The sequence below is a fragment of the Moschus berezovskii genome, chromosome X, assembly GCF_049115385.1.
Source record: "Moschus berezovskii isolate FMDL1 chromosome X, NW_MosBer_1.0, whole genome shotgun sequence".
NCBI classification, from domain to species: domain Eukaryota; kingdom Metazoa; phylum Chordata; class Mammalia; order Artiodactyla; family Moschidae; genus Moschus; species Moschus berezovskii.
The window spans coordinates 41,893,441-41,906,798 of record NC_142488.1 but is presented as its reverse complement, the minus strand read 5'-3'; the positions used below and the strand labels follow the sequence as shown (position 1 = coordinate 41,906,798).

Below are 13,358 nucleotides of genomic sequence, written 5' to 3'. Positions count from 1 at the left end.
CCATGGGGTCGCAAAGAGTCAGACATGACTGAGTGACTGAACTGAACTGAACTGAACAAAATCCCCACCATATCCAACCTACTGTGATTCAAACTAAAGTGCAATCATACATTCAAAGATTAATGTTGATCATTCTATTATTATCATTTTATAATATGCTTTAAGAAACACATTGAATTTATGATATAGTTACAACCATGTAAATATACTTTTTAAAATCTATAACTAAAAAAAATGCACCAAAATGAGTTTAGGGATTATCTTTGGGGGAGGCAGAAATGTGGAAGATACTCATCTTCTCATCTTTTTATTTTTATGAATTTTCCAAATTTTATATAATATATTTATTTTTTCCATGTAGAAAATGTAGTAACGTTTACCTTTTAAAAAGTCAACAGGGCAAGGAACACAAAAATATTATTGCACTAGCTACCTTGACCTTCCATCCCTCAGATATTTTTCTTCTAATTCTTTCCCCACTAAAGCTCCCAGAGTAAATCAAATAAAGCCTTAGATATGGCCTGACCCTCCAGAGAGAATGACTTACAGATCTCCCTCGATTTCAAACCAGTTATTTCTTTCTCACCAAAGTGGCAACAGTAACTATCACAGCACTATTTTTATGTTTGATATTGGTTATCTAGCTAGGGCAATATTAGATTTTAGTTATTTATGACTCCCTTTACCTTATATTGTCCAAATTCATCTATAAATTAAAGAACAAAGGAAACAAGACATCAGGAAACAGCAAAAGATATGTTTACTTTGAAGTAATATTTTAAACCATTCTTTGGATATTTGCTTTAAATAGATGACAAAAATTGCCTCTGCAAAGAAAGCATGAGTAAGCAATTTCCATCCCTTCCATTATCATGAGGAATCTTGCAAAACTAACTTTAAGTCACTTCAACATTTATATTACACTATTTTCAGGCTTAATGATGGGGACTATCGCAAAAGTACTACCAGGTGGTTATGGTTGCAAACATTGTCACAAGTAACTGATGTGTGTTATGTGATTCTACAAACTTCCAGAGCTAAGGCACACTAGGGTAGAGAGGTATCCCTTGGTCAGCTGATTCGTCCCTTAGAGGTCAGCTGATTCATTATAAACCATTTTGAGGTATTAAAAGCATGAGGTTTGAATCATGTATAATGTGGTTTATAGTGCTACCATTTAGTGAGCTCCCTGAGACTCAGTTTTGGGGCTTGTGAACTGGAGAAAAATAGTAACTCTCATTTTTATAACAAATCAGTAAGACAGTGGGTTTAAAAAAAACCATGGAGTATGAAAGAGTTCAATAAGTAGAAGACGGTATTATTTATTCCATGCATTGTCAGCATTACCAGGTGGCAAATTCTGTCTCAGATGTAAAACAACATGCAAACTTTATGTCAAAGCCGAAAGCGGGGTTGGTCCTAACTAAAGATATCCCAGAGTACACATTACTCCTGGTGAATTTTAGGATCTGTTAGACGTAATTGAGTTGTTGGAATTGCATGAGATCTTTCACCTTCTGGTGTGGCTACAGGTAGGACATAACCTCTCATCATTTACCTGCCAACTTCAAGCAAAAGTTCATCTATTTTTTGCCTCCTCCATTCTTTGGGCTGGTCTTCCATTAGGTGGTAAAATAACTGAGTAGGTAACTGTGACTAATTCTGTACTTGGTACATCACCTAGCATATCCTTTGAGCATTATCAGTTCAGTTTAGTCACTCAGTCGTGTCTGACTCTTTGCGACCCCATGGACTGCAGCATGCCAGTCTTCCCTGTCCATCACCAACTCCCAGAGTTTGCTCAAACTCATGTCCATCGAGTCAGTGATGCCATCCAACTATCTCATCCTCTGTTGTTCCCTTCTCCTACTGCCTTCAGTCTTTCCCAGCAGCAGGGTCTTTTCCAGTGAGTCAGTTCTTTGCATCAAGTGGCCAAAGTATTGGAGTTTCAGCTTCAACTTCAGCCCTTCCAATGAATATTCTGGACTGATTTCTTTAGGGTTGACTGGATTGATCTCCTTGCTTGTAGATCATTTAAAAATAATTTTTAGGGAGTTCCCTCTAGTGGCCTAGAAGTTGAGGATTCCAGGCTGTGGCACAGTTTCAACACTGGTTGGGAAACTGAGATCCCACAAGTTGTTTTGTTGTTTAGTTGCTCAGTTGTGTCCAACTATTTGCAACCCCATGGACTGTAGCCCACCAGGCTCTTCTGCCCATGGGATTTCCTAGGCAAGAATACTGGAGTGGGTTGCCATTTCCTTCCCCACAGGATCTTCCCGACCTAGGGATCAAACCTGGGTCTCCTGCGTCTGCTGCATTGACAGGTGGATTCTTTACTCCTGAGATATGAGCGAAGCTCTGCAAGTTGTGTGGCATGGCCGAAAAAATAAACAAATAAAATGAAAGTGATGTTGAATTGATATTTCTCATCAACGTGTGTTCATTCAGTCATATAACAAGTAATCTATTAAGTGCTTACTATGTGCCAGACACAATTTTATTAAAAAGAACACTATGATGAGCAAAAAAGTTAAGATTTCCATCTCACTGATGATATTCTAGTGTGGGAGACAGTGATAAAAAATAATAAACCAATAATTAAGATAAGACAATGAAAAGAGTTTAAATGATACTGTGGTAAAATTATAGAGAATGCCAGTGTGCTGGGAATATAGACGCTGGTGCTCACTTTCATGAACATGTAAGAGTTCATTTGGGGCTTCGCTGGTGGTCCATGGGCCTGGTTGCTCTGTGGCATGTGGGATCCTCCTTGACCAGGGATTGAACCCGTATCCCACATGCCATAGAGCAACTAGGCCCATATGCCACAGCTACTGAGCCTACACAGCCCTAGAACCCGTGCTCCACAATGAGAGAACCCACCACAGTGAGAAACCTGCACACCGCAACTAGAGAGTAGTCTTCACTCGCTGCAACTAGAGAAAAACCCAGATAACGATGGAGATCTAGCACAGCCAAAAGTAACTACATAATTAACTAACTAAACAAAACTTTTAAAATTCAGTTTAAAAAAAGAGTTCATCTTTCTGAGGAGATATTAGAATAAGGAGAGAAGGTATGGGAAGAAATAGAAAACATAGGAATGGGTTAGACCACTTAGGACTTTGCAGGCTATGGTAAAAGATCTGAATCTTATTCTGGTTTTGAAAGGATGCCACTGGAGAGTTTTAAGCAGGGAGATGATGTGACTTGATTTACACTTTAAAAAGAGCATCACAGAGGCAAAGGCAATAAAAATATTTTGGTTTCAAGCATAGGAAATAGGTGCTAGGTGAGGACAAGTGGAACCTTGTCCAGGAACCAGTCTGGAGGAAATAATTGCAGTAACCTTGGCAAGAGAGGTTGCCAAATTGGTAGTGATGAAGACGGAGTGATGTGGTGAGAGACAGTAGGACTTCCCAATGGATTGGATGGGGGGAGAGTGATGGAAAGAGAAATTAAAGTTGATTTCTTTAGTGTTGGCCTTAGCAAGTGGATGAATGGTGATGCCTTTTACTGAGTTGGGGATGACTGGAAGAGTAGCAAGTGTGTGGAGAGCAATCATGTGTGTGTTAGTTGCTCAATTGTGCCCAACCCTTTGTGACCCCATGGACTGTAGCCCACTAGGCTCCTCTGTCCATCACATTCTCCAGGCAAGAATACTGGAGTGGGTAGCCATTTCCTTCTCCAGGGGAATCTTCCCGACCCAGGGATTGAACCTGGGTCTCCTGCATTGGAGGCAGATTCTTTGCTACCTGAGCCAGCGGAGAAGCCCGATTCTGAGTTAGGTCTTTTGATGAAGGGGAAAATATATCTCTTATTCCCCAAATCTCTAATGCCATATTTTATATTAGATTCTAGTGATGAATTTCTGCAACTTGCCAAATTGCATTCCACTTAGCCAAGTAAGTTTGCTGTTTGAATAATTTCCAGACAATGAAGAAGATGCTCCCTTCCATTTGCCAATGTTGCTCTTATTTCTTCCTGAGCAGATCTTCGAAGCAGCTTGCTATTCTCTTTGTGAACCTTTGCGTCTGCGCAGAGATCCATGAGGTCTCCGCTCTCTGGTTCCTGTGGTATGTGAAGCAGTGTGGGGGCACGACCAGGATCTTCTCAACATCCAATGGAGGGCAGGTACCCATTCATACCCGGACCATTCCATCAGAAAACCACCACTGCCTAATTGAAAGATTGCCATCATCCATCCTTCAGTCATGAACAGATGGAGCTGGAGGCGTACTTGTGGCTTTTGCTGTTTAAGCATAGCAGCTCAAAGTGACTTCTGAAAGGGGGAGTCTGTTGTTTGGTACCAAATGTGACAACCCAGTGGCCAATAGCATTTTAAAATTAGGCTTTTTAATGTACTTTTGCAATCTTCCATTTGGATATACATCTGATGATTGTTTAATACATTTGTAAAAGACCAGCTGATGAACTGGTTACTTCTTAAAAAGCTCAACAGAGAAAATCAGAAATATATTTTCAATTAAAAACACATGCACCACATGGAATTCATTTATTCATTCATTTCTTATTTCCTGAACCCCAGCCTTGTATAAGGGGCTGTGCTGGGCACCGTAGGAAATGGATTAGAGTTCTTAGATAATCTGCCTGACAGCCATTTTCCTTTTCTCTCCTAACTCTTCCTCCCCCTTCCTTCCTCTCATGTCCCTTCTCCTTCTCCTCCTCCATTCTCTTTTTCTTCACCTTCTTCTGAGAACTATTTGAAATAGCCTTTGTAAAATTTAGCTGAACTGAACATGTAGGAGGAGATGGTCAGTTCAACTGTGTGTACAATCACGCAGAACATTTTGAAGCATTTTCCAGGGCTTGGGACAAGGGGGTGCAGGGAGGTGAAATGACCTCAGTGACCATAGAAACAGCAGGTACCTGACCCAGGGCAAGACAGACAGACTATAACAGGGAGTAAGCTGTCCTGGGGACAGGTAGGCCGGCAAGGTTCTGAGACTGAGTGACAAGGAAAGGGGAAACAGGCCTACGTGGGCTCAGGCAAGTGGTTGGCCCAGCAACCCAATCAAAGGATGCAGGTAGGACACAAAGCGGGGGCAGTGGCCAGGCAGGTGGGACTTGGGAGTCAGGCTGAGGATGTCCACCTGAGTTTGGAGCCTAAGAGCCCATCAAAACAGCATGAAATGTGACTGTTAGAAAACCTGGGATTTAGTTGAAAGAGGTTTCCCAGGTGGCGCTAGTGGTAAAGAATCTGCCTGCAATGCAAGAGACCCAAGTTGGATCCCTGGGTTGGGAAGATCCCCTGGAGGAGGGAATGGCTTCCCACTCCAGTATTCTTGCCTGGAGAATCCCATGGACAGAGGAGCCTGGCGGGCTACAGGCCAAGGGGTCTCAAAAAGTAGGACACGACTGAAGCTACTGAGGACAGATGCATCTATCGTTAATTAGAAAACAATGGTGAAAAAAACAGAGAGCAACATGAAGCTGAATACCACACACAGTAAAGATGTGTGACGAAAACTAGCAATTTAGCAATTTGTATCTGTTTTTACATTTCCTACTCACTTCTTGGGTCCTTTTATTCTTCTTTCCAGGAGAGGAAATTTGTGGGTGGATCTGGTCAAGTGAGTGAGCGGATAATGGACCTCCTGGGAGATCGAGTGAAGCTGGAGAGGCCTGTGATCCACATTGACCAGACAGGAGAAAATGTCCTTGTGGAGACCCTAAACCGTGAATTGTATGAGGTAACCAAGAGCCTTAAACCAGGTGGAGGAGACCAGAATACCATAGGTAACCAGAGCGTAAATAAAGTCAAGAACATTCCAGACTTCACAGACAATGCCTTTGCCCAAAGTGAAAAAGCTACCTCCATAGGTAAAGGGAAAAGGGAACCGTAATATTTGGGGCTAATTTGGAAGATTTATAAAATATATATTATCAATCCTCTGTATTGGGCTCCTGCAGAATTAGAAAACCAAAGAAAGCATTGATTTGATACATATTAAGTGCTTCCTGTGTGCCTGGCATTCTTCTAGGAGTTGGAAACAGCAGTGAACAAAACGGATAAAATTGCCTGCTTTCATGTGACTTATGTTCTAGTGAAGGAGAAAAGCTGTAATCAAATATATAGTTAAAATGTAGACAATCCCAGATAGTGATGAGTACTGTGGAAAAAACCAAGCGGGGAAGGGACAGGGGGGTGGTGCCAGAGGTGGGGTAGGCCATTGGTCATGCAATTTGAAATAAGGTCATCAAGGAAGGTCTCACTCAGAAGGTGATGTTTGAGGTCAGAACCCAAAGACATGACAGACTGAACCAGGTGGCTCTCTGGGGAATAATTTTTCAGATAGACTGAACATCACTGCAAAAGCGCTGAGATAGGAGCAAACCTGGCATAATGAAGTAATAGCAAGGTAGTAAAAATGGTGATATTAAGAAGATTGTGGGGAAGAGTAACAGAATATGAGATCAGAGATGTGACAGGGGTTCCTCTCATATATGGCCTTGAAAGTGACTATGAGGAACTTGGCTTTGACTCCAAGTGTGATGGGAAGTCACTGGAGGTTTTGAACTAAGGAACAATCAGAGCTCATTTTGATTTTAACAGGGCCTTTCTAGTTTCTCTGTTAAGAAGATATGAGTGGGGGACAAAGGTAAAATGAGGGGGAAACATTAAAAAAAGAGCAAAAACAACCTACCAACAATTTTTAATCACACCATTTTTTTTTCCAGGCTAAGTACGTGATTAGCGCTGTTCCTCCTGTTCTGGGCATGAAGATTCACTTCAATCCCCCTCTGCCAATGATGAGAAATCAGCTGATCACTCGTGTGCCTTTGGGTTCAGTCATCAAGAGTATAGTTTATTATAAAGAGCCCTTCTGGAGGAATATGGGTGAGTACTTTTCTTTGGTTGAAGGTCCGAGAAACTTGGTGCAAAGTTCCACATTTGTGTATAACAGTTTATCTTAGCATGAGGGCATAAAACATTCATCCAGGTTCTAAGGTCAGTTCCATCAAGTACAGTCCATTGGCACAAACTCATGGAATTAACTTTCCTTAGGATATGATTAGCTCTTTTTATGATTCAAGATGGGCTTCCCAGGTGGTGCTAATGATGAAGAACCTGCCTGCCAATGTAAGAGACTCTGGTTCAATCCCTGGGTTGGGAAGATCCCCTAGAGGAGAAAATGGCAGCCCACTCCAGTATTCTTGCCTGGAGAATTCCCATGGACAGAGGAGCCTGGTGGGCTACAGTCCATGGGTTCTCAAAGAGTCATATACAACTGAGGCAACTTAGCACAGCACATCATAGTTCAATATAATGCTTACTTAATCCTTTCACAAAGTTTTGTGAAAATAGATTATTAACACTTTCTGATACAGTTTTTTTTAAAGTACGAGTTTATAGAGCCATTCACAAAGATGGGGATTCTGAAAATTTCTAGGCAATTTCTCGCTTGTGTCAGGATTCTACTGTGTAAAATAGATATTCAATAAGTGTGTTGCTCTGCTGGATAGAACATTACAGAGATGCCCACTAAAATACTAGATTCTGCAATGATGGGAATGTTTCAGAGTGGTTCCCTTCAGTACAACAGCCACTGGTCACTTGTGTTGAGATTTGAATACTTGAAATGTAGCTAATGAGACTGAGGACCTGAATTTTTCAATTGTGTTTCATTTTAATTGCTTTAAAGTCAAATGTAAGAAACCACACATGGCTACTTCATTTTAATTGCTTTAACTTTAAAAATATTATGCAGCCATTAAAAAGAAAGAAATAATGCCATTTGTAGCAGCGTGGATGGACCTAGAGATTATCACACTGAGTGAAGTAAGCCAGACAAAGACAAATGCCATATGATATCACTTGTATGTGGAATCTAAAAAGAAAAAATACAAATGAACTTATTTACAAAACAGAAACAGACTCACAGACGTAGAGAATGAATTTATGGTTACCCTGTGGGGAAAGGTTTTGGGGAGGGATAGTTAGGGAGTTTGGGATTGACATGTACATACTGCTCTATTTAAAATGGATAACCAACAAGGTCTTAAATGTGTAACACAGGGAACTAGGATCAATATTCTATAATAACCTAAATGGGAGAAGAATCTGAAAGAGTAGATATGTGTTCAGTTCAGTTCAGTTCAGTTGCTCAGTTGTGTATGACTCTTTGCGACCTCATAAGTCACAGCACGCCAGGCCTCCCTGTCCATCACCAACTCCCGGAGTTCACTCAAACTCATCTCCATTGAGTCGGTGATGCCATCCAGCCATCTCATTTTCTGTCGTCCCCTTCTCCTCCTGCCCCCAATCCCTCCCAGCATCAGAGTATTTTCCAATGAATCAACTCATCACATGAGGTGGCCAAAGTATTGGAGTTTCAGCTTCAGCATCTGTCCTTCTAATGAACACCCAGGACTGATCTCCTTTAGAATGGACTGGTTGGATCTCCTTGCAGTTCAAGGGACTCTCAAGAGTCTTCTCCAGCACCACAGTTCAAAAGCATCAATTCTTCGGCGATCAGCTTTCTTCACAGTCCAACTCTCACATCCATACATGACCACTGGAAAAACCATAGCCTTGACTAGACGGACCTTGGTCGGCAGAGTAATGTCTCTGCATTTTAATATGCTGTCTAGGTTGGTCATAACTTTCCTTCCAAGGAGTAAGCGTCTTTTAATTTCATGGCTGCAATATTAATGTATTAATTGAGTCACTTTGCTATACCCTTGAAAATATTGTATTGTTTTTTTAAAAATTCATTTATTTTTTTACTTTACAATATTGTACTGGTTTTGCCATACATTGACATGAATCCACCATGAGTGTACATGTGTTCCCCATCCTGAACACCACCCCCCACATCCCTCCCCATCCCATCCCTCTGGGTCATCCCAGTGCACCAGCCCCGAGCATCCTGTCTCATGCATTGAACCTGGACTGGTGATTCATTTCACATGTGATAATTTACATGTTTCAGTGCCATTCTCCCATATCATCCCACTCTCACTCTCTCCCACAGAGTCCAAAAGACTGTTCTATACCTCTGTGTCTCTTTTTTTCTGTCTCACATATAACATCGTTACCATCTTTCTAAATTCCATATATATGCATTAGTATACTGTATTGGTGTTTTTCTTTCTGGCTTACTTCACTCTGTATAATAGGCTCCAGTTTCATCCACCTCATTAGAACTGATTCAAATGCATTCTCTTTAATGGCTGAGTAATATTCCATTGTGTATATGTACCACAGCTTTCTTATCCATTCGTCTGCTGATGGACATCTAGGCTGCTTCCATGTCCTGGCTGTTATAAACAGTGCTGCGATGAACATTGGGGAACACATGTCTCTTTCAATTCTGGTTTCCTCAGTGTGTGAAAATATCACAACATTGTTAATCAACTTTACTCCAATATGAAATTTAAAAGCTTAAAAAAAGAAAAAAATCAAATGTAAAAAAGTCACACACGCCTACTATATTGAACAGCACAACGCTAGAGTCTTATCACACTTACCCTCATCACAGCTCCTTTTCTTCCAAGAGGAGGCCAGGTAAGAACAGTCAGTATCTGAGACTGATGACAAAGGGAAAGGTGGACTGAAATGAGGACCTAGATTACAGAAGATGAGAGGAAGGTTGTGCTGCAGGCAAAGGGGGAAAGTTCCACATTTTTCCCTTAGGGCAGTTTTTACTGTATCTAACCCTTTCCACCACAGTGCAGCCTCCTAATCCTCCGCCTTTGCAGGACATTCTATTTAGGACTGTTACTGGGTTGGTGCATCAGTTGAGCAAGTAATCTATCTCTTCCAAAGAACTGGAAAGTAACCCACCATGGAGAGCTTGCTGGTGCTAAGTTGCTTTCCTCTGTGACCACAGACATTTCTCCACATCTTGGCATTTCAGTTCAGTTCAGTTCAGTTCAGTTGCTCAGTCATATCTGACTCTTTGAGACCCCACTAATCACAGCACGCTAGGTCTCCCTGTCCAACACCAACTCCTGGAGTTCACTCAAACTCACGTCCATCGAGTTGGTGATGCCATCCAGCCATCTCATTCTCTGTCGTCCCCTTCTCCTCCTACCCCCAATCCCTCCCAGCATCAGAGTCTTTTCCAGTGAGTCAACTCATCACATGAGGTGGCCAAAGTATTGGAGTTTCAGCTTCAGCATCAGTCCTTCCAATGAATATTCAGGACTGATCTCCTTTAGGATGGACTGGTTGGATCTCCTTGAAGTCCAAGGGACTCTCAAGAGTCTTCTCCAGCACCACAATTCAAAAGCATCAATTCTTTGGCGATCAGCCCTCTTCACAATCCAACTCTCACATCCATACATGACCACTGGAAAAACCATAGCCTTGACTAGACAGACCTTGGTCGGCAAAGTAATGTCTCTGCTTTTTAATATGCTATCCAGATTGGTCATAACTTTCCTTCCAAGGAGGAAGTGTCTTTTAATTTCATGGCTGCAATAAGCATCTGCAGTGATTTTGGAGCCCCCCAAAAATAAAGTCTGACACTGTTTCCCCTGTTTCCCCATCTATTTCCCATGAAGTGATGAGACCAGATGCCATGATCTTTGTTTTCTGAATGTTGAGCTTCAAGCCAACTTTTTCACTCTCCTCTTTCACTTTCATCAAGAGGCTTTTTAGTTCCTCTTCACTTTCTGCCATAAGGGTGGTATCATCTGCATATCTGAGGTTATTGACATTTCTCCCGGCAATCTTGATTCCAGCTTGTGCTTCTTCCAGCCCAGCGTTCCTCATGATGTACTCTGCATATAAGTTCAATAAGCAGGGTGACAATATACAACCTTGATGTACTCCTTTTCCTATTTGGAACCAGTCTGTTGTTCCATGTCCAGTTCTAACTGTTGCTTCCTGACCTGAATACAGGTTTCTCAAGAGGCAGGTCAGGTGGTCTGGTATTCCCATCTCTTTCAGAATTTTCCACAGTTTATTGTGATCCATACAGTCAAAGGCTTTGGCACAGTCAATGAAGCAGAAATAGATGTTTTTCTGGAACTCTCTTGCTTTTTCCATGATCCAGCGGATGTTGGCAATTTTGGTCTCTGGTTCCTCTGCCTTTTCTAAAACCAGCTTGAACATCTGGAAGTTCACAGTTCATGTATTGCTGAAGCCTGGCTTGGAGAATTTTGAGCATGACTTTACTAGTGTGTGAGATGAGTGCAATTGTGCGGTAGTTTGAGCATTCTTTGGCATTCCCTTTCTTTGGGATTGGAATGAAGACTGACCTTTTCCAGTCCTGTGGCCACTGCTGAGTTTTCCAAATTTGCTGGCATATTGAGTGCAGCACTTTCACAGCATCATCTATTAGGATTTGAAATAGCTTAACTGGAATTCCATCACCTCCACTAGCTTTGTTCGTGGTGATGCTTTCTAAGGCCCACTTGACTTCCATTCCAAGATGTCTGTGATGTAGGTGAGTGATCACGCCATCGTGATTATCTTGGTCGTGAAGATCTTTTTTGCACAGTTCTTCTGTGTATTCTTGCCACCTCTTCTTAATATCTTCTGCTTCTGTTAGGTCCATACCATTTCTGTCCTTTATCGAGCCCTTCTTTGCATGAAATTTTCCCTTGGTATCTCTAATTTTCTTGAAAAGATCTCTTGTCTTTCTTATTCTGTTGTTTTCCTCTATTTCTTTGCATTGATCTTGGCATTTAAATCTACTTTATTTCAACAAGTGAATGAACAATAATTCCCTGTATGGCTCTATCAAAATGTGTCCAGTAGTTATGCTGATAATAGGCATTTCCATTGTTTTCAAGTTTTTGCTATTATATACGATGCTGCAATAAACAGCTTCTTCCGTATCGCTCTGAAGATTTGAATAGGAGCATTTCTTTTTGATAAAATTTGTAAGTTTTATCATTAATAAGGCTTCAGAGCTATGTAAAATCATTTTGTCAATTATCTCTTTATCCTGTGCTCATTAATTTTTTTTCTGCATCTGTTTCAAATATTTTCTTCCAGTGCATCATTTTTAAAAATGTGTTTATGATGGTTTCATCCTACTAGGAAATATATCTACGTGGGGCTTTCTGGACCAACCATTCTTTTTCTCTGATCTTTGTCACTGGGTTCCAAATTTTTTTTTTTTTTTTTGTAGCACTCTATATAAAAAGGGCTTCCCCAGTGGCTCAGCAGTAAAGAATCCGCCTGAAGTGCAGGAAATGCAGGTTGGATTCTTGGGTCAGGAAGATCCTCTGGAGGAGGGCATGGAGACCCACTCCAGTATTTGTGCCTGGGAAATCCCGTGGACAGAGGAGCCTGGTGGGTTACATTGCATGGAGGTCACAAAAGAATTAGACACACCTTAGCGACTAAACAAAAAACCACGGAATATATTATTTCTAAGTTATGTCGGAAAAAAGATATCTTTATTATAAGATATACAAGAGTAGTCAAAACAGTTAAAATTGAAAATAAGAATTTCTAATATCTTTCTCCTCTATCCATATGTGCAATCTAGGTGTGCATACTCCACTTTGGAGAACACAGATTTCTATTCTCTAGTCCTTTGGCAGCACTTGTACTATTGTGATCCCTGTGGCTATAATATATATGTTTGATATGTGGTGCAAGAGTCTCTCTTTGGCTTCCCATGTGGTGCTAGTGGTAAAGAACCTGCCTGTCAATGCAGGAGACCTAAGAGACTTGGGTTCGATCCCTGAGTCAGGAAGATGCCCTGGAGGAGGGCATGGCAACCCACTCCAGTATTCTTGCCTTGAGAATCCCATGGACAGAGGAGCCTGGAGGGCTACAGTTCATAGGGTTGCAAAGAGTCACACACCACTGAAGCAACTTAGAATGGACACACATTCTCTCTTCATTATTTTTCCTATAATTTTGTCCTTGGTAAATATCCGTTATTCTTCCAGATGAATGTGATCACCGTCTCAGCATTCCTTTCCACAGTCCCACACGAAAAAAAGCTTCTCATGTATTATTTGATTCTGAATAGTCCTCTTTGAACGCATGTGCTAAGTCATTTCAGTCGTGTCCAACTCTGTGCGACCCTATAGACTGTAGCCCGCCAGGCTCCTCTCTGTCCATGGGATTCTCCAGACAACAATATTTTTTGAGTGGGTTGCAATGCCCTCCTCCAGCGTATTTTCATGACCCAGGGTTCGAACCCACATCTCTTACATCTTGTGTATTGGCAAGCAGGTTTTTTTTGTTGTTGTTTTTTTAACCACTAGCGCCACCTGGAAATGGTCCTCTTTATCACCAACCATAGGTACAATATCTTCTCTTTTCTCCCTGAGGATGTTACTTGCCACTTTAGCGGGTACTTCTACTCTTTATCTTTATTTCCTGAGAGTTCCTTTTTGTTTGTTTGTTTCTGCTTTTGTCT

At 41.3% G+C, this 13,358-nt stretch overlaps 1 protein-coding gene across 1 annotated transcript in view; it reads left to right on the top strand.

The window, feature by feature from the left end:
* MAOB (monoamine oxidase B) overlaps positions 1-13,358 on the top strand; it is a 120,658-nt gene that overhangs the window by 88,723 nt on the left and 18,577 nt on the right. Inside the window, exons 6-8 of the mRNA XM_055393644.2 lie at positions 3,993-4,134; positions 5,565-5,714; positions 6,703-6,862. Of these exons, the coding sequence (XP_055249619.1) occupies positions 3,993-4,134; positions 5,565-5,714; positions 6,703-6,862 (452 nt within the window). The remainder of the gene's footprint in view (positions 1-3,992; positions 4,135-5,564; positions 5,715-6,702; positions 6,863-13,358) is intronic.